We start from the raw sequence: 22,673 nt of genomic DNA, 5'->3' as shown, positions 1-22,673 counted from the left end.
CATGAAAACATATTCAAATAAAACAAAGCGCAATTCGCACATTATTTCCTCCTGCCACTGGATGTGAAGTTTTGTGATTCTGACGCTGGTGTCTCAGTGCTACATTAGTCAAAATGGCAGAGGGCTACACGATGTTGTCAGTGCTGCGAAATGCTGGCGATGAGAGTTGCGATGACTGACTGGAGATGAGATGACTGGAGATGAATGGAGATGAGAGTTGTGTGCACCATTATGTTCCTGACAGTAAGACTGAGTACCGCCACAAAGGATGTTCATCTCTTCCCCAAACTTAAGAAACACATTAGTGGAGAATTTTTTTCTTCCGGCCGCTGTGAAGCAATGGTTAAGTCAGCAGGGTACACAGTTCTATCGTGATGACATCACGGTACAACATGATAGTTGGCAGAAATGTGTGGACCGCAGTACTGATTATAGGTCTTCATAGGTCATGTTGAGAAATAAATATGCTCCATGGTAGAATAATGATTGATGTTGGGATCCGTCTCTGTTTCGTTTGAAGATCTTCACCTGTTTTGGAGAAAAAGAAAAGTAGGTATCATCTTTCAACACGTCCTCGTACAATGATGTTGGCAGCTTCGTCGCATGTCAACTCTACTCGATCTATCATTGCTTCTGAGCTGTTCTACTATTCCTATGTCAGTCGCTCTATCCGATTGACCTTCTCTTCATTCTTTCAATATGTAAGGCACCTCCAACCATCTATTACTTTGTGTTATATATATATATATATATATATATATATATATATATATATATATATATATATATATATATATATATATATATATATATATATATATATTGGTAATCCTTAGGCCACAACTGCCACTGAGTTCCAATATGTCGTTATGAACTTCAGGCCAAAAACGGAACTTTGGAGACAGTTTTAGATACACAGCATCACATAATGACGACAACAAACCTGAAGACTTTACGGTTACAGTGCAATAAGTGCCAGCTTGAAAGCTTTCAGACGGTTACAAATGCCCAAAACCTTATGTCAGAGCATTGTGGGTTGGGACTGACATCTCACGTGTCGACCTATCACCTGGAAAACAGTGTGTGCTATGGACATTATGGTGTCAGAGAAGGCATTGCGATTGTTTGCAGAGGAATCCATCAGGGAGGTCATACTTCCCTCACATGGTGCAAGAGAAAATAACTGCCATGTTCTGCTGTATGACAGAGAGCTCAAGATTTTGAAGAAGCATTCGCTCTTCAACATTCTGTGTTCCTGATCTAGCAGGGCAATGTCCAACATCACGCAGACAGACAAATGCAACTTTGTTTTGGAGCAGAAACATAAAAATGCTGCCCTGGTCACCTGATCGCTTGTGTGGAAGGATCGGGGGAAATCTCCTGGCCCTGACCTCCTCTGATTTCAGGTACAAGGAAAAGCAAATTTGTAGCCAATTATCTCTGCTGCTTTGCAAAGTTTGCACGATCATGTAATTCGATTTTATCAAATGTTGCATTCTGCTGAGTTGAAACATGACGAGGTTTATATTCATTATTTTGTTTAAGGCATTTCATGACTGAGCCACTTCTGGAGCATAATCAAAAAAATGATTTGCGGAAATTTATCGACGCAACTTGATGTGGCGTGAAAGCAAGAAACCCAATTGATGGTGATGGTTAATGATACGGGTTAACCACAGGCAACAATTAATCACCACCTGTGTGCAACGTGACGTGGTGTTAATGTGCGGGTGATTGCAATCGGCGGTCATTTTTTGCAGGTTTTTGGCAAATGTGCTGTCGGATGGTGCTGATTGGATTGTGGAGAGGTTTGCGGATCTTAGTCTGCATTTTAAACAAGTGAGCAGAGTTTCTCTGAGAGATGTATGAAGAGCTTGTTGCGTCGTTAAGTGCACAGCGAGGGAGGATGTTCATATCTAGGTGTGTGTTGCTCTCCTCAATGTACACAAATCCCGTTCGTATGAATATCTTGATACTATAGCAGAAATCTGTGATTAAAAAAAAAAATGCCGCAGTATATAACTTAAAGGGCACTTGTAAGAGTGCATACCTCCACCACGCAATGCCTGATCCACGAGAACATTATCAGATCCAATCCATTTTTGAGATATTGTGCTATACAGTGCTCCCTCGCTATATCGCGGTTCACTTTTCGCAGCTTCACTACATCGCGGGTTTTCAATGTAGAGGCGCCTGATGAAGAGGCGCCTCCAGTAGAAGAGATTTAATGCTCTTCTTGGCTGTGCAGTACTACATTCATCTCATCATCGTCATCTTCATCGTCATCAGTACTGCACAGCTATCATCATCATCGTCATATCTTCATAGGTCAGTACCCATAATACGTTTTTTTCTATATATTTTATAGTTCAATATAATATTTTAAAAATTATTTTTGGTCTTAGGCTTTGCAGCCCCATGAAGTCGCATTTCCGATGAAAATTTTTTAATTTTTTAAAAAAAATAACTGATTAAATGTGTGTGGGGAAGGTTATAAGAGTGTGTGGATGCTGTATAATGGTTTAAAATACGTTTAAATAGATTTAAATAATTAAATAAATATGGGGTTTCTACTTCGCGGATTTTCACTTATCGCGGGTGGGTCTGGAACGCGTGAACCGCGATAGGTGAGGGAGCACTGAATATCGTTTTTGGCCACATCACTCAATGGTGAAGAATCACTTTATAAATTAAATAATTCTCGAATCCAGATCCGGATTTGGATCTTCGCCAAAATTCAAATCAATTCATCCTTGTCACACAACCAACATGTCCACCAGGTTTCGTCCGAATCCGTCCACAACTTCTTGAGATATTCTGCACACAAACAAACGGACAAACAAACAAGCAAACACGAAGACGTCGTGCAGAGCACGATACTTGCCAAATGCGCAAAACAAATTTGACCTCAAAAATTATAATTGGTGGTTGAATTAAATGACAAAATATGAAACTCCTCTTCGAATTTCTAGTCAATTGGATGAAAATTGATAATTTTCGAAATTCGGCCGATGTTCACCTTTTGGCCGATGTGGACCTCCAAAATAATTATCGAGTTGAATTCATTGACCTGAAATATAAATCCTCTTCAAATTTCAAGTCAATCGGATGAAAACTGAGGATTTTTTTTTTAATCTCACCTAAGTTTTTGACCTTTGGCCTATGTTGACCTTTTGACCTCAAAACAATGTTTCATCCTTATGACAAACTCTACCATGTGGTGAAGATCGGTTTAAAAATTGTGACCTGTATGCGAGAAAGACAGACAGAATAACAAAATCGACTAACCAATGAACTTGAGAAATCTTCGATTTTGCAAGTAACAAACAAACAGACATAACCTCCTTAAAACATAACGTCCTTCAACTTCGATGGTGGAGGTAATAAAGAAAAAACAAGGAAGCCTATTGTTCTTGCACTGGTTGAAAGAATTAAAAATGGGAGGTTAGTATGAAGATTGGAATCCGGATCCGGATCTGAGAATTTTTTAAGTGATTCTTCACCATTGAGTGGTCAGGGCTAAAACCGATATATCGCATGATTTCTCAAAAAAGTTATGGATGGATTCGACCAAAACTTGGTTGACAGGTTGGGTGTGTGACAAGGAAGAATCGATTCAATTTTGGTGAAGCTCCAAATCCGGATTCGAGATTTTTTTTTTACATTTTTTAAGCGATTCTTCCCCCATTGAGAGACGGAGACAATAACGATATATAGCACGACATCTCAAAAAGTTGTGGACGAGTTATAACAAAACTTGGTGGATTCGTTGGTTAGGTGAGAAGAACAAGCCGATTTGGTTTTGGTCCAGGTCCAGATCGACATCTGACCTATCAGTGAGATACAAAATATAAACTGTTCAGCCTGGCGGAGTTATGTGTCTCTACTGAGTGCCGTTCCATTTCGCCAAGTGTCACTATGAGTGATTTTCACTTGGCGAAAAAAAATTTTCGCCAAGTATATTGGTCTGTCGCATTTCTCTGTCTGTCTGTCTGGCTGTCTGTTTGTCTGTTCGTTTGTCACACGATTTTTGGCCACAGTTTTCAAGCAATTGGTCTGAAATTTTATTTTATGTGTAAGTGACTGGCCAAGGATGGCAATGCTTAATTTTGGTGAAGATCCGAATCCGAATCAGGATCTAAGAATTTTTGAAGCAATTCTTCACCATTGAGAGATGGGGCCAAAAACGATTATATAGCACAAAATCTCAAAAAGTTATAGATGGATTCACACGAAACTTGGTGGACAGGTTGAGAGTGCAACTAGGAAGAATTGATTCAATTTTGGGTGAAGATCCGAATCCAGATCTGGATATGAGAGTTATTTAATTTTTAACGGATTGAGAAATTGAGAAATTGACCATTGAGAAATGTGGCCAAAAACGATATCTTGCACAATATTTCAAAACATTATGGATGGATTCCGCAAAAAAAAAAAAAAAAAAAAAAAAAAAACTGTGGACTAGTTAGGTGTGTGAAAAGGACTAATTGATTAAATTTTGGTGAAGCTTCCAATCCGGATGGGAATCCGAGAATTTTTCAGTGATTCTTCACCATTGAGAAATGGGGCGAAAAACTATGTACAGCATGATATCTCTAAAAGTTGTGGATGACCTGTGACAAGACAAGGTGGAAGAGTTGGTTAGGTGACAAGAACAAGCCGATTCGATTTTGGTTAAGGTCCGCATTCAGATCCGACCTATCAGTGGGATACAAAATTTAAACTGTTCAGCCTGGCGGAGGTATGTGCTCTACCGAGTGCCAAGTGTCACTCTGAGTGATTTTTGGGTCGCCGAAATAGGTGACCCTTATTGTCAGTACAGTAATTCAGTTTGTTTGTTTGGATGTTTGTTTGGATGTTTGTTTGGATGTTTGTTCGTTTGTCATCAGCATAATTGGTAGTAAACGTGGACGGATTTTGACCAAACTCGGGTGGTAGGTACATCTTATGACCTAGTGCTTTGAAAATTGTGATGGTTGCTAGGGACGCTTTGGTTCCCTAGCAACAACCAAAAAACCTTCAAAATCGGTACTGTTCACGCGAAATCAATTCCGAAAGCCATTATCCCACGTAGGGTTATGAAATTTGGCATGAATGATCTACAGGTGATGCTCTATCAAATATATTCCGGTTTTTGTGATATATGGAATACTTTACCCGCAGCGCCCTCTACAATTCGGGTATGCGCGAAAATTGGCCAAAATTGAAGGCCCCCTAGCGACCAGGTGAGTGCATCGATACGAATGAAACTTTGCAGGTTCATGGTACTCAATGAGTACTACAACTTTGCCTCAGGACATATTGACCGATTTCGCTTAGGTCAGGGGTCAAAGGTCAATTAGTGCAAAAATCGATAACATGCGAGAGCTGGAGGTGCCTTCGCGCCAAATGCTACTCCTCCTCGGGTTATGGTCGGATGGTCATGAAAATTCACACTAATCATCTGGAATACATTGTGCACAAACAATCGAGCTGGATTTTCGATTTAGATCTTTGTTCACCCACAGCACCCTCTCGAACTTTGGGGATTTCCGATTTCAAACCGCATTTTCGGTACTTTATATTCAAATGGATACCTAGTAGTTATCAATCGATGGAACTGGATGAGATTTGATATGCATAATCTTAAGGTGATTCCCTATCCGATATATGACATCCATTTTGCTCTATATCTTATGGTTTCCATGCTCTACGACACATTGCCGCCTACCGGCTTGTTCATCTGTCTGTCTGTTTGTCACACAATTTTTGGCCACAGTTTTCAAGCAATCGTTCTGAAATTTTTTTGTGTCTGTAGTTGACCAGCCAAGAACAGCAACGCTTAACTTTGGTGAAGATCCGAATCCAGATCCGGATCTGAGAATTTTTTTAAGTGATTCTTCACGATCGAGTGATCAAGGCTAAAACTGATATATAGCATGATATCTCAAAAAGTTAGGATGGATTTGGCCAAAACTTGGTAGACAGGTTGATTGCGTGACAAGGAAGAATCGATTCAATTTTGATGAAGATCCGAATCTGAACACGAGAATTTTTTACATTTTTTGAAGCGATTCTTCCCCATTGAGAGGCGAGACCAAAAAAACCATATGTAGCATGATATCTCAAAAAATTATGGACGAGTGATGCAAAACGAGGAGGATGAGTTGGTTATGTGAGACGAACAAGCCTATTAGATTTTATTTCAGGTCCAAATCCAGATCCGACCCATCAGTGGGATACAAAACGTAAACTGCTCAGCCTGGCGGAGGTACGTGTCCCGACCAGAGCTGTCATCTGTCATCTAGTTTTAACTGTCATCAATATGATACGAGATCCTCAACCTTGCTTCATCTTCCAAAACTTAAAACACTTTCCTTTGAAGCATAACAATCATGTTGCGGGTCAAAAAAAAATATGAAACAATATTTCCTTTGACAGAAGGACTGCACCCTCATTGAATCGTTTGAAATTGAGATTAAAGCATTTCCTGATTGCTGGATGTTCTTTATTTAACAGATGGGAGGAATGTCCTGGTTTTTTTTTTTTTACATTGCCCACACATGTTGCCCTTACATATGGCATGTCATGTTATGTTGAACGTCCATTTTCTGTCCATTTTTTTTTCTGTCCATTGATTTCATATAATTTGGTGGAAAAATAAATGTTATTTTATTTTGAATGTTGAGGACTAGAAGTTCAAGAGACTGAACCTTTTACAATGCCCCACCATGGAAATAGATAGGTTTGTTTCATGATTCTTCTGCGACGTGGTAAATGGTCCGTGAGAAGAGCCAACATTGAAGGACATATTCCATTAATCAAACCAGTATCTCATCAACTTCAGATCAGCAAATAGTGACGCAGCTGCTACCTGCCTGTCGTTGGGATGGGATACTGTACCACACCTTGTGGAGTTATCTGCAAAAAAGGAAGAGGTGGTTTTCCGGAGCATCAGCGATGCTGTTTATGAAAATCAGCAATAAGATGGTGTCTAACGGAGTACGTTGAGGGTAGTCAGGCATCCAATGGGAGAGGTGAGGGTTCTATTAATTGTGATGCACCGACCGGACAAGAAATCCAGGTGTGAAATGACATTGTATGACACAGGCAGAGTAGCTTGGCATGAAAAGCAGGATGCCAGACTGTGACGAATGACCGAGATAGGTCTATGGAGTCGGTCCTGAACTCATGTTTCAGATTTAGGCCTTCGAACCATTGCTGAGAGAGAAGCATCATGTCCGATTTGTTTGATTGGAATGGAGTCCAAACTGATGGTCAAAGATCAGGCTGATGGACAAGACGAAAGATGACATCAGGAGTGATGATGGATTCCTTGACTTGCTTATAATTATACTACTACTACTACTACTACTACTACTACTACTACTACTACTACTACTACTACTACTACTACTACTACTACTACTACTACTACTACTACTACTACTACTCAGCGGATGCATCCGAGATTTATAATTATAAGCTTAATATTCTGTATTTAATGGGATCTGTTGTTGTTCCCTTGTAGATGGGAGTGAGTGATGTTTACTGACCTCTTGGCAGACAGGAGATGGCCAATGAGAAGGAAAAGCTGAAGAACACCTGGACAGAGGAGAAGCAAGAGTGGCTGAGCAGGATTTGAGAACCTGTGCCCTAATGCCATCTGGGCCCATCACAGAAGGAGAGTCGAGGTTGGATAGGACCTTTTTGACCGTCTCAGATGGGTCCACCTTCTGTGTTAAGAAAGCAAGCCGCTTGACCACAACATCCTTCCCACAGAATTCAGTGTACCAGGGCCTAGAAGATGGATCTGGGATATCCACAGACAGGATGCGATAAAGTGGTGCATGAGAGAAAGTATACTTTTGTAATATCAATATCAGGTGCTCTGGACGTGGTAGTCCAATCCTTTTATGAAGGGGAAGATGGAAGTTGGCCTGTGCAAAGAGACATATTCTGCATCAATGACTTTGCTCCCTTACAACAGCCAGAGAATGGGCTTTGACAAGAGAGTGGTCAGAAGAGCCAAGAGGGGCAGAAGAGGGACAGGAGATATTGGATTGAAAGTGAGTTAGTACTAGGTCTTGCGCTGTTATCAGAGATACAGGTTGGGAGGTTTGAGATTGGATCAGACCCATAGAGTCACATAAGGCCTTAACTGTTATGCCATGACTGGTTGTTACAGAGTTGACACCCAGCCAGCTGACATGTCTCGAGTATATAGAGTCATCAATTATCATCATTGGATGGATGATATACTATAAAGAGCAAATATTAAGTGGATGAAGAGGTACAGGCAGTCAGATGTATTCAGAGGGCTCGGCAAGGTGGGCAGGATGTGGACATTGGGCAATGCGGAATGGATTTGTTGATAAACACCTCAATGTCGCTACCGGGAAGAGCATGAAGCCTGTCAAAAGGGAAGAGAGAATAGCCAGGGAGAGACAACATGTAAAAGGCAGTACGATAAATGGAAAGATGAATAATATTAGAACAGATACCTCAATTAATGGTGGACCACACCATTAGGGAGGGGGGGAGTTGAGGGTCTGTGGGGGGCTGGGTTGGGGCAGCTGAATGTTTGGTGGGTAAAAACAGGAGAGGTTTCACGGTTGTGAGCCGGCATCACCGGAGATCGAAATGGATTTTCCAATTTTTGAAAAAAAAAACAGCTGAATGTTTTTTTTCCAAAAAAATCCAATTTTTTGAAAAATTTGGATTTTCAAATGGCCAATCAGGCAGACTTGATTAGAATCCCCTGGAGAACAAATGTGCCAAATTTGATGCTTGTATCATCATTTGCACGATTCCTCTCAAAAATTGCTGTTATCTGCCCCCATTACTCGTGACATCTTGATTACGACTGAGTTTAAGTACCTGCTGCACACCTTTATAAAGCATTTATTGCTTTGCATTGTGGGAAATTTTTTTTTTTTATTTCACTTTTGATTCATTGCATCATCGGTGTTGCAGCACGAGCTCTGGCTTCTGGTGATTGCATGGCACTCACCACTCATGTTCGTCTTTATTTGCTTGTTCATCTGTTTTTTTTAATACTTGTTGGTCTTCCTGATTTTAGAGGCTGGCAGGATGGCCTATAGGTACACACACTCACCTCTAAGGTGTCCAATCTGGGTTTGAATCCAGGCTAGATATAAACTGTTATCACGTGTTTCACAAGCACTAGCAGGGTGATTTGTGTGTGCGTGCCATCACTCGGATGGATGTTAAACAGGGCATCCCATATGCTGGCATTAGTTGGTGTAGTTAAATATCCCATGGTGTACTTCGTGAAGAGTAGGCAAGCTGTCGCCAGCAACATGGCCAAATTCAAAATTATTGCCCGAACTACTGAGTTGAGCATCAGGCCAGCCGGTCAATAAAGGATTTGTGCTTCCCCCTTCCCCCGCCCTGCCCCGGACCACACTCACACTGGTCAACCCCAGAACATGGGAATAATTGTAGCCATTAGAGAAGAAGAACAAGAAGAAGCAGTTTGTCTTCCTGGTTTTCATCACTAATATTGTGAGATAACATAACAGGGGTAGAAAAGATCATGGTTTCTGAATGGGGCGTGAACTGAGATGGTGGTGAACAGCTGTATTGAAGACCTGGAGGGAAGAATGAGATTGAAGAGAATGTGGAAGTTGGTTCCACAGGAGGGAAAAAAGAGGAACAGATAGATAAGTGGTGGTGAGCAGTGATCCTGGACTGAGGCATTTTCATTAGGAGGGAGTTGATGGTGGACCACGTGTGCCTGGCAGAAACCTGTGGGGGGACAAAACACAGAAAGCAGAGGGTGCAAGACCAGAAATGAGGAGGAAGAAGACAGAGAGACAGAGACTCCCGACCTGTCGATTATGGCAAAGTGATAAACCCATAGACTCAGCTTCATAACGGGAGATTCTACTAATCTTGAAGGCCTTGGTTTCCATGGACTCAAGCTGAGCAAGGTGTGAGGCAGGGGAGGCAGCCCAGAAGGAAGAGCAGTACTCCAGGAAGCTGTGGATGAAGGACTTGTAGGTGGATAGGAGTTCAGGTGTGCCGAGGAAGGACTGTGTATGACGGAGGATGCCCAGTCAGCGGCTGGCTATGGAGGCCAACTTTGAAATGTGGTGTAACCAAGAAAGATCATGGCTGATAATGAGACCCAAGAGTTGAAGTGACTGAACTTCCTCAAGAGGATTGTTAAGAGACTAGATGGGTGGTTTTCCAGGCGGTCCTTTTGGAGTGAGAGAGAGAGAGAGAGAGAGAGAGAGAGAGAGAGAGAGAGAGAGAGAGAGAGAGAGAGAGAGAGAGAGAGAGAGAGAGAGAGAGAGAGAGAGAGAGAGAGAGAGAGAGAGAGAGAGAGAGAGAGAGAGAGAGAGAGAGAGAGAGAGAGAGAGAGAGAGAGAGAGAGAGAGAGAGAGAGAGAGAGAGAGAGAGAGAGAGAGAGAGAGAGAGAGAGAGAGAGAGAGAGAGAGAGAGAGAGAGAGAGAGAGAGAGAGAGAGAGAGAGAGAGAGAGAGAGAGAGAGAGAGAGAGAGAGAGAGAGAGAGAGAGAGAGAGAGAGAGAGAGAGAGAGAGAGAGAGAGAGAGAGAGAGAGAGAGAGAGAGAGAGAGAGAGAGAGAGAGAGAGAGAGAGAGAGAGAGAGAGAGAGAGAGAGAGAGAGAGAGAGAGAGAGAGAGAGAGAGAGAGAGAGAGAGAGAGAGAGAGAGAGAGAGAGAGAGAGAGAGAGAGAGAGAGAGAGAGAGAGAGAGAGAGAGAGAGAGAGAGAGAGAGAGAGAGAGAGAGAGAGAGAGAGAGAGAGAGAGAGAGAGAGAGAGAGAGAGAGAGAGAGAGAGAGAGAGAGAGAGAGAGAGAGAGAAAAGACATGTTCAAAGTGTTTGTCCAGCTTGTGATTTTGTCAAAGTCTGAAGAGAGGCAAGAGGCTGCAGCCTGTCTGTCTGAAGGATGAGGGATGTGGAGTCATCAGCAAATAGATAAAGAGGATTTTGCAGAGAGGCAGAGAAGAGATCATTGATGAATATCAGGAATAGGATCGGGAACAAAATACTGCATTGGCGGCGCTCTCGCCTTCACAGGGAGAGGAGATGAAAGGATTCCATTGGCTACGTAGCACATGTTGGCTACGAGACTAGAGGAAGTCAGTAACCCAAGAGTGGAATGGGCCTTGGATGCCGGCGGCAGATAATTTGGAGAGCAAGGCAGGATGCCAAACTGTATCGACGGTTCGAGATATGTCCAGAGAGACAGCCCTGACTTCATGTCTCACATTAAGGGCCTCCATCCATTTTTAGGAAAGTATGAGCAGCATGTCCAAGGTAGAGTGAAACTGGTCTGAATCCAAATTGGTGATCTGAGATGAGGTTGCTGGAGAAAAGGAAAATTTCACATCAACTGCAATTACGCATTCCATGATCTTGCTGATGATTGGAAGTAAGCGAATAGGTCTGTCATAAAGGGGATCAGTTTTTGCACCTCTTATATGCAATGCAGTGATTCTGGCCAATTTCCCAACAGATGGAAGATGACCGGGAACTAATGATATGGTGAAAATAGCAGAATGAGGATGTGCTGGAGCACCCGAGCAGGTTTTTAGGGTACGTGAGCTGATGCTGAATATCGAATTATTTAGACTGTATCTCGTACTTACTTGAAGAAATATACATCAAATATGCTTATGGTGATATGATCTGGAGAGTAAAGCAGGGAATCTTTGGCAACACCTCGGAATAAGTCAGTAAATAAGTTAAAAAAAAATAATGAAGCAATTAAATAAATACCTAAATAAGTAAATAAATAACACCTTAGCAAAATAATATATAATTCCTACCTTTTCCCAGACGTCCATGATTACTTGCATGTGCTGAGCGCGATGCCACTCGCATTGCCCCCAGAAGACATGTGAGGTGGTCTCCTGCCCATGGAGAACCTGCCGGCACTTTTTCAGATGTCACTCGAGGCGAGCGGCTGTCTCGTCGCTCCAAGGCTGCTGTCAGGCTTGCTAGTGCGCCCTGTGACAGAGCCTGGAGACGCAAAGGGACACCATCCTGTGGAGAAGCCCCTTGAGAAGTTTCATTGGAATTAGATGGTGGAGATTCAGTGTCGGGGTTGCAATGAGACTTAGATCGAGATTCTGCATACCTCGGGCCTGGCATCCCTGCTTGTGATGCTTTGCTAGGTCCATCAGCACTAAGTGTTTTTCCAATGTTTGCCAGACCAGACTGTAAGAGCCGAGAAGGCCTCAATTCAGAGGTTGTCCTCATAATGCCGCTGGTGCTTTGGAGATGGGGCTGTCGGTAGGGTGGAGGGTGGTGAGCCTCAGCGTATGCCGGAGGCTGCTGCGGCAAATTGTTGAAAGGAGACCTGTTTTTCATGCATGCAATATCGTTTTGATGAAGAGTTGACATTCCATGGTTTATAGCCCAACAACATGGTGTCCGATCAGATCCACGACAATCCTGTGCAAAATAAAATCCATTCAATGCATAAATCTCGGTCAATGGCAAGTGAAACTACAACCACGTCAAGGTTATTGGTGGTATGATTGAAATTACCCATTGCTTTCCTGCTTTGCCTCATCATATTTTTCTTAAACAATCATTATTAGGCAGAAACCAAGCAGCGATGCAAAAAACATTCCAGTTTTAACAACAAGGAGGCCATCAATTGTCAACTCCCTCCACAACCTCAATCCCCTTGGGAGAAGAAACAAATAAATGTCCACAAAGTATCCTTAAAATTATCACAACTGCTTCTCATTATTCTTGAAACGGCATCGACATACCTTTGACAATGGGTTTTCATTCCTCCAGACACATGGAGCATTGCTGTTGAGCCTGCTGATAGGCTTAGAACGCCTAACATGTGGAGTCAACCAAGGGGGTGGCACATGGCCTGACACCTCCAAGCCCCGCATGCCTTGAGCATCTCCAATGCGGCTCAAGTGACTTGGAGACGCGAGAGCAAGATCATCACGGCAACGGTATAATGGTGAGGATATTCCTCCAACCAGCAGAGGCCTGGACTTTTCACTGAAAGTGGTACCCTGGGAAAAGGGTAGTGGCTTTCGAGTTCCGGGACAATCGGCAGGGGCTGAAGGTGGCCGAGGTCGGACCTCGGCCTCTTGTATTGTGGTTGCATTTTGCATACATGGCCCATTTTCAACAGCAGATGCTTCGGCTGGCAAGGAGAGCAATGGTGGCTTGTGTGAGAGCAAGTCTGGGAAAGGTGGTGGAATGGTGCGGCCACGCACTTGGTATTTGTTTCTCTGCAGCGCAGATGCTTGGCGATTTTGTTTAAGCGGGCGAAATGGCAAGTAATATTTCATTTCTTCATATTCTGACTCACCAGGTGGAGGAGAGGTGCCCTCTTCAATTTCGTCCTCACTTTCTGGTTCACCAACCATCTCAATGTACACTGGTTCTTCATCATCTTCGCTCGAATCCACGACCTCCACAGCTGCTCTGGTTGTCGAGGCAATGTGTGAGGTCATAGCGAGTGCACTGGAGGATTTGTGGAAAGGCCTGGTTAGTTGGGTGTTTGGATTCCGTGTAGGTTTAGGAGGAGGAACTTTGTTTTTTCTGGATGATCCACTTGGCCATTGCTTCCATGGAGTCGTTTCACCTGTAATAAAGGGAAGTTACAATTTTAAAAAAGGGGACAAATACTGTTCCAGAAATATTTAAAGGTCACTCCCTGGGGTACAACTCTTTCTGACTCTTCGTCTTGCACACTCCCATTTCTGGACTCCATCAATAATTTTCTGAACCTCCAACAGAACATCAGTTCGCATCAGGTCCGATAGAGGAATAATAGTGCATAAGATTTTAGGTATTGACCAGAATCAAAATTATCTGGGAGATGAGGTTTGATGTGTGTGTGTGTGTGTGTGTGTGTGTGTGTGTGTGTGTGTGTGTGTGTGTGTGTGTGTGTGTGTGTGTGTGTGTGTGTGTGTGTGTGTGTGTGTGTGTGTGTGTGTGTGTGTGTGTGTGTGTGTGTGTGTGTGTGTTTGTCTGTCCAGGCCATAACCTTTTTACCATTTGAGTTTTTGTTATAAAATTTTCAACAAATCCTTATTCTGAGAATATGGACATGACTAATTAATAATTGGGTATAAATGTCAAAGGGCAAAGGCACGGTGAGTAGAAGTTGGCCTGACGAGACCATCTAGCGTTTCGGGTTTTATTTTTATTAATCTCTTCTGTGTTTCTCGATTTACAGTGGCTATAGAAAGTCTACATAACCTTTCAAAATTTTCAAAAAATACAAAACTAGAATATCTTGGTTGGAAAGTGTCCACCCCCCCCCCCCCACCCGAGTTAATATTGGTGGAAGCACCTTTGACAGCAATCACAGCTGTGAATCTGTTGGGATAGGTCTCTACCAACTTTGCACACCTTGATTGGGCAATGTTTACCCATTGTTCTGTACAAAACTGTTCAAGCTCAGTCAAGCTGCATCGGGAGCATTGATGGACAGCAATCTTCAATCATGCCACAAATTTTCGATTGGATTTAGGTTGGGACTCTGACTGGGCCACTCAAGGACATTTATCTTTTTGTTCCTTCACCACTCCAGTGTAGCTTTGTTTATGTGCTTCGGGTCATTGTCATGCTAAAAGGTGAACTTCCATCCCAATTTCAGCTTTCCTGCAGAGGGCAGCATATTTTCCTCTCAGATTTTTCTTTATTTTGCTCCATCCATTTTCCCTTCTACCCTGACAAGTGCCCCAGTCCTTGCTCATGAGAAACATCCCCATAACATGATGCTGCCACCACCATGCTTCACAGTAGGGAGGGTGTTCTTTGGGTGATGAGCTTTGTTAGGTTTGCACCAAATGTAACATTTTGAATTTAGGCCATAAAGTTACATTTTGGTTTCATTAGATCACAAAACGTTTTGCTACTTGGCTTCAGAATCTCCAGAGTAGTTTTTTGCATACCTCAAACGGGACCCAAGGTGGGCTTTTTTGAGTAATGGCTTCCTTCTTGCCACCCTATCGTACAGGTTAGACTTGCAGAGTGCTTGGGATATTGTTGTCATATGCACACAGTCATCACTCTTTGCCATAAAGGCCTGCAGCTCTTTCGTGGTAAAATATCACGACAACCTTACCAGTGTCAGGTACAAATAAAAATGTAAAATTACATTGATCTTATTAAGTTGCCATTGGCCTCTTGGTGGCCTCTCTGATCAGTCTCCTCCTTGCTTCATCATCCAGTTTGGAGGGATGGCCTGATCTATGCAGGGTCATGGTGGTACCATATGCCTTCCACTTCGTAATGATTGTCTTGACTGTGCTCCAAGGGATATTTAAGGCCTTTGAAATATTTTTATACCCATCCTCTAATCTGTGCCTTTCCACAACTTTTCCTCAGAGGTCTTTTGAAAGTTCCTTGGTGGTTGAGTTGAGTTGAGTTGAGTTGAGTTGAGTTGAGTCTTTGCTGTGAAATGCACTACCCAGCAGAGGAAACCTGCAGGAGCAGCTGATTTTATTCTGAAATAATCAGAATCATTATAATTTAACACAGGTGGAGGCCAATTAACTTGGTGTGTCATTCTGAAGGTGATTGGTTACACCTGAGCTGATTTACAATTGCTATTAAAGGGGCGGGGGGGGGGGGGAGGCGTGGACACTTATCCAACCAAGATGCTCTAGTTTTGTATTTTTTATTTATTTTCTGAAATTTGTAGAATTTGATTTTCACTTGGAAGTTGTGGGTTACGATGTGTAAATAAGGTGAAAAAGTCTGATTTAATGCAATGTAATTCCAGGCGATAATAAGGCAACAAAAGGTGAACATTTTGAAAGGGGATGTAAACTTCCTACAGGCACCATGTTAGGGTTAGCTTCAGTGTGTCTGTCCGTTTACCATTTGAGCTTCAGTGTGTCTGTCCATGATATAACTTTTTACCATTTGAGCTTTTGTCACCAACTTTTATTGTGAGAATATGGAGAATACTATTCTAAAGAGAGCTTGCATGGCTGTAGCTACGTCAGCACTATTCACTCGTTGATTGGTTACGGCACTGACCAATCGAGTTTGACAGTTTTACCCTTCACTCGTTGACTGGCCGTGGTACTGAGGTCATTAAAATATTGGTGATTACTGTGTGGCATCTTTATCACATGCTTTTCTCACCTGGTGTTTCCTCACCTGTCACAGCGGTGATTACAATATTTCAGCACCCTTGGTATATCCCTGAGTGTTTCTCATCCTTATTCCACCCCTCATTTTCCAAATTAAATAGTGTCGTTTTGACGGAGAGATTTGGTCTGGTGTTGGTGCGGCAGGGCATGATGGGCCGAATAGTCTCCTCCTGCACCTAGTTTCCTAGTTCCTCCTTATTAAGTTGCAGTCTTAACTGTAGAACAGATTGCTGTGAAAGAACAAAACTCATACCTGTATTTATCCCTTCTGGTGTGTTGTGCGGATGGGTAATGCTCTGAGTGGCATTTTGCTTCACGAAGGAATTTCGTCCCAGCCTGGGTGGTGGTGGTAGTCTCCGCTGAGCTGGAGTCAAACATGGACCACTCACTGAGAAGTTTGTTTGAAGGTCTGAGGGTTCACTAGGTCCCATACAGGCCATTGGTGGCCAGGAACACGGTGTGACACCACTGGAGATAGACAACAGTAGGCCAACACTGGGGCAAAGGCAAGGGAAAAACAATATGACACGATCAAAGGGTGAAAGCGCAACCTTAAAGACCTTCACAATTTATCATGTTATGATCTTTAACATTTCTTTCACATGTTATCCATAGTCATGGTAATGGCTCTCGCCATGTTATTCTCAGATGGCAATGCACGCAAAGGGGTGAAGAACAGGAACCATTCAAAATGAATGCTTATATCCTGAATACTGGAATTTCCCAAAGGGATAAAAGTGGGTTCTGCAAGGACAGATGAAACATTCTGCGATGCTTCCCAAAGAGTCTTTAACTAAAATTTGTGATAAAGGAATTTTCCTTCCGCTTGTAGCATTCACATCTGATTTCTAAACCACTAAGCCGGATGCTAGCTTAACGGTTAAGGTGACTGGCTTGGAAAGCCTCACTTGGCTGCGCCTGGATGGGTTTGAGGATAGAGGAGTTGTAGCTGAAACCCCAATCCTATCCAGGTTCCTCCTGATGACTCCAATGCAGTATTTGGTGTTCCATTTCATTAAGATCTTAGGGTTTTGAGTTTGATCCCCTGTTTGCCTTTGAAATAACATCAGGTGGGGTTGATTCAGCCTGTCATCCTTCCGAGGTCAGCGAAATGAGTAACTGTACATGAGTAAAAGTGAGTAAAAGTACATTGATGTCTATTAATATCTCTGTCCTGCAGGCGATTTACGTATAACCTCGACTATGAGCTCGAGGTCAACACCACGGCTGCCAATTGAGGAACCCTTCAGAATGTACCCTTTAGAACACCTTGGAATTGGAACCCTTTATGGCCAACATGAGTCTTGATCGATGTCAAAGCTGAATATGAGGAGCCGTACGTGCGTGCGTGCGTGCGTGCCAGTTCCACCCATTGGTTGGACAGTTCGCCTGACTCCACCCACAATTTCTATACTAAGGCCACCATGGCAGTGCTTATCTGAGATGTAAAGTCAAAGACTTCTTTGAAGCTGTCAAATTCACAATCGCCATGCCCTCCCTACAAGTTTTCCCTTCAGTGTTAAACAACCAAAGCAACACTTCAAAGCATTTTGAGCCAATTGGCCTCACAGGCCTTGTGAAGATAGGCCTCAGGAATTGAGGCAGCATCTGTGAAGCCAGTGATCGCATGATAGGGGATCATAAGGCGTTAAATATTAAGCCATTTCGATGTGGGAATGCCTGTTTGCTTTTCTGAGTGAAAGGAGAGTGAGAATAAAGATGAGACAGCTTTGGAAGATGAAGGTTGAGGCTTTGTGATTGGGGGGTTGACGACTTTGGGTGGGGGTTAGGGGCTTGAAGCTTAAAGTGTAGGTTGGGAATTGATGCCTTTGGGTTGGGCGGGGAAGGGTGAAGACTTGGGGTTGGAGTGGGAGGAGGGAGCACAGATGGGACAGAGTTGGGAGGGGGAGCCATTTTTGGTCACGAGTTGTCAGAATTGCATGTGTAAGTTTACTCACAATAAAAATGTAATTGGTCACAGGTGTGTGTGTGTGTGTGTATGTGTGTGTGTGTGTGTGTGTGTGTGTGTGTGTGTGTGTGTCTCACACACCGCCATCTGATGCCATGTGACTTGAGAAGGTATAAATATTTTCGGTAGGAATACAAATTAATTGCCTATTTATATTCACATGCCAATGTTACATCGTGAAAAAGGTGTCATCACGTCGTGTACAAATTACCAAGCAGAAGCACAACATTCCCGAAAGGTTGCATTATGTGTGAAGTTGCAGAATTTAATTTTCAAGGAAAGAGCAAAATTTGTGCTATGCAGAGGTTTAGTTCACTCCTAATCATTCCATCCTTCCAGTAAAAGAGATTGTACAGGAATAAATAGCAGCGGTCACCTGTTTTTAGGTAATCCTGAACTGGGTGGACACATGTTTCACTCAATTAAGAGCTTGTCAGCACAAGGTAAGCTCCGCCCCAAAACAGACAGGCAATGGCCCGAAGCCACATACAGTTTCAAATGTCCGACGTTGTGTCACTTCCAACTCACCAGCTGTTTCATTTTGCCTTTTATTCGCCCCCTTTGGGCTTAGTCCGAAACGGGGGCTGATGGATTTGGTCTCAATTTTCATGTATGTGCGTGCGTGCGTCCGCAAGCGCCTCTCAGACATGTGTAGACAGATTCTATTTGGACTGAGCACAAAGACAACACATGATGGTAATCGTGGTATACATACGTACCTCATTTTGTTTCGTGATGCGATCCAAGATGGCCGACTGGCGGCCATTTTAGTTGGAACAAACCCGATGTTGAAGACGTCCTCGACCATTTCTCGGAAATGCATTTACCGATGTTGTTCAAACTTGGCACACAGATAATGAATGACGATTTACATATGCACGTCATTGTTTTTTGAGATCAGATTCAAGATGGCCGACTGGTGGCCATTCTGTTGCTTAAATGTGTCCCCAACCATTTCTCGGACAAGCATGATCCGATTTTGTTCAAACTTGGCACAAGCACAGTAGATGACGGTATACATATGCACTTCATTTTATTTTGTCATCTGATCAAATATGGCCCCGACTGGTAGACTGGCGGCCATTTTAGTTGTACATACATATGGGCTAGCTCTTTAACTCCAAACACCAAAATTACTAAAACAACGGGGGGGGGGGGGCTGTCATTTAATGTCTTTTTTCTTGTTTTTGCTGAAATTTTCCTGTTCAATCTGCGTAATGTAAAACTACAAACGAATGAGGGATTATATTTGTGTCATTCCTGAGAGATTTTCATTCATTCCACTCATGCTCTTGCGTTTCCATTGTTTTTTGCCGCACATTTCAATGACATCATTTAAATGCACTCCCACACATGTGGTGCAACATACAAGGGTGCAGTTTAACATGCTTGCAATGTGGCATGGCATGTGTTTCTCAGAACAATGTTATATTAACTGCTTCTGTTATTGATTAGAATGGAGAATCTCCATCTTGACAATCCCACTGCAGGATGCAACAACTCAAATGGGCTGTTCCAGTCCACAAGTCTTAAGTTTTGAACACACACACACACACACACACACACACACACACACACACACACACACACACACACACACACACACACACACTAAAACATTAGTTGAACAAGCTGTCTGGGGCAATGCCAGTAGATGGTCAGCTTAAATAAGTCATGCACTACAAAGTAAATGTTCCGCTTAAATAGGTCACTCACTGCAAAGTAGGTGGTCAGCTTAAATAGGTCATGGACTGCAAAGTAGACGGTGAGTTTAAATAGGTCACACTGCAAAGTAAATGTTCCGCTTAAATAGGTCACTCACTGTGAAGTAGGTGGTCAGCTTAAATAGGTCATGGAGTGCAAACTGGAGGTCAGCTTAAATAGGTCATGCACTGGGAAGTAGACGTTGATCTTAAATTGGTTACGCTTCTGCAAAGTAGATGATCAGCTTAATGAGATCACTCACTGCATAGTAGACGTTCAGCTTAAATAGATCGCATACTGCGAAGTAGACGTTGATCTTAAATAGGTTATGCTTCTGCAAAGTAGACATTCAGTTCAAATATGTTGTGCACTGCAAAGTGGTGACATTCAGCTTAAATAGGTCACACACTGTAAACTGACATGGTTCAGCCTAATTAAGTCATGCATTGTAAAATTGCAACCTTATTTAGCTTAACTAGGTCATGCATTGGCCGGGGGGGGGGGGTAGGAGCGTGGGGGATGGGGGGAGGGAGGAAAAGTTTGACGCTTCAAATGAAAATAACATTTCCTATTCGAAAATGGGTTCAAATTTTTATAGATTCTTTTAATTCGCCATTGGAGGACCATGATGTAAGGATTTTGGGAGCAAATGCCAAGAAATAAGATCATAATGAGTACTGATGGGGGTGGGGGTAGGGGGGAGGGAAATACCCACTGTAATCCCCAACAACTCAATCCAACCAATAACTTGCAATTCGGCCAGGGTGGTGCAAGGCACACCGTGGCTTTAAGAACAGGGAAACGAGGAAGATGAAAGAAAAGGTTAAAGCTTTCATTAAACAACAGCCATCTACTCCAGTTGTATCACATGACCTTCTCAAAGAGCATTTTCTATGTTTTAATGGGTGGGTGGGGGGGGGGGGAATTAACTGGCAGAACAGAACGGTACAAACATTACAAGGCGTGCTTTCCATAAAAGCTGATAAACAAGACATAATGCGAGCTTTAATACTCCCAGCATGTCCCTCGTGTTCATAAACAAACAGAGCAAAAAAAAAACAAAATGAAATATAAAAAGAAAAGAAAGAAGAAAAGCCAGAACAGAGCATCATGTTCTGGAACACGGTATTACAGTCCATCTGCCTCCCACTCTGCACTCGACTCTTAACAAAACCGTTTTCATTCACAGCACTTTCTCATCCTGCCTTCCACTTCGTAATGCTAATGATCAATCGTTCAATTGTTTCCATGGTGACGTGTAGAAAATGACTCACAATTGCGTTTGACGAGGAATATAAGAACACGGAGGCCGTAATCCTTACATTTAATTCAATATTTATTGCTTTCCTTTTTAGCATCCGACATCTCATCAGGCTTTCCTAAAGTGGGTGGGAATTCGATTGTACCTGCGAAAAAAGTTTCGTCCATCTGAAATGTCAGCTTGCCGTGAGGATAAATCATGTTAGCGCACAGGGGTGGTGCATGTTTGAGCACTCGTTTGCTGTTCATGTATATATCTCATAATCGGCTGATGGATGATGTAACTGGGACATGGACCTCAACGCAAAACAAGCGTTTGATTTGTGACCCGATTGCTGCATTGGTGCCTTCCTGGCAGGGCATGAGCTCCATGGCTGATGCATCAACAGTGCGCTGCTGTCCCTCCGATGGGGTGTTAAGCCGGGGTCCAGTCTGCTAGGATTATCTGGTGGAAGTTAAGAACCACACGGTGTCTTTGTTGGAGTCGGTGGGTCATGCTTGCTCGGACCACGAAAAAATTCAAGCCCTGTCCCAGTCAGCCATGGGGACCATGCTGGTCACCTTGTAGTGGTGACCCCCCTGAGACACTGTCAGTGCATCAAAGAACCAGCACCCGACCAGGACATAAAATGGGAAGTTCCAGGTAATCAGCAAGCCCAGATAGATCATAAAGAAGGGTAACAGATACACAGACGGTTGACAGTGACCCGTCCAACAGTTTGACCTCGTAGTTCATTTGAAGCCAATAGATGCACTGAAATACCGTGAAAGACGACACCGAGTCATGAAGGAATGATTAAAAACATGCGATGGGGCTCAAGGAAGTCTGAGCTTCTCTGAACGTAAAATCTTTTTGAAAAAGTAAAAATGTTCATGTGTACATGGTTTATTCACTAGTTTCATGATTTCCTGTCACTTTTTAATAATTTACACCTGCCCTTTCATTCATTAGTTTGCCCAAGGAAATCTGTTCCACACACACACACACACACACACACACACACACACACACACACACACACACACACACACACACACACACACACACACACACACACACACACACACTCTCTCTCTCTCTCTCTCTCTCTCTGATCTGATGTAGATATAGCACAGGTATAATGGGCCAAATGGGCTTTATTTGTGGCCTATATAATATAAATTATCTTTTATAAATTATCTATCTTATTAAATTATCTTATAAGCCTGGTGTTGGCGCAGTGGTTAGGGCAGCGGCTTGGGATCCAAAAGGTCCTGAGTTCAAGCCCCGTTCGGCCACTGAATTAATACACCAGGGGGTTGACTCAGCCTGTCATCCTTCCGAGGTAGGTGAAGTGAGTACCAGTGTACTGGGCCGGTGTATACCCCGGTTAAAATAGGTGTTCCATATCCCTGTGTCGTAAGAGGTGACCAGGGTTGCGTCAGGAAGGGCATCCGGCGTAAAACATGTGCCAAATCACTATGCGGATCATACGGATGATCCGCTGTGGCGACCCCTTACGGGAGCAGCCGAAGGAAGAAGAAGATATAATATAAATTATCTTGTGGCAGGTAATCGTGAGAATGGGTGAGTCAGAAACCAAGTCTTTCGCAAATATGATACGTTATCCCTATCTGCCATGT

General features: G+C 43.0%; 1 protein-coding gene across 1 annotated transcript in view; it reads right to left on the bottom strand.

Annotated features, from left to right (window-relative positions):
* LOC147009587 (uncharacterized) overlaps window positions 1–22,673 on the bottom strand; it is a 161,053-nt gene that overhangs the window by 57,938 nt on the left and 80,442 nt on the right. Inside the window, exons 4-6 of the mRNA XM_085861109.1 lie at window positions 16,371–16,612; window positions 12,752–13,590; window positions 11,798–12,425 (exon numbers count right to left, since the gene is read on the bottom strand). Coding sequence (XP_085717235.1) covers window positions 11,798–12,425; window positions 12,752–13,590; window positions 16,371–16,612 — 1,709 coding nt within the window. The remainder of the gene's footprint in view (window positions 1–11,797; window positions 12,426–12,751; window positions 13,591–16,370; window positions 16,613–22,673) is intronic.

This window comes from Eptatretus burgeri, chromosome 17 (assembly GCF_056783735.1).
Source record: "Eptatretus burgeri isolate ZD-2024b chromosome 17, Ebu_testis_v1, whole genome shotgun sequence".
NCBI lineage: Eukaryota > Metazoa > Chordata > Myxini > Myxiniformes > Myxinidae > Eptatretus > Eptatretus burgeri.
This window is presented reverse-complemented; position numbering and strand designations above follow the sequence as displayed.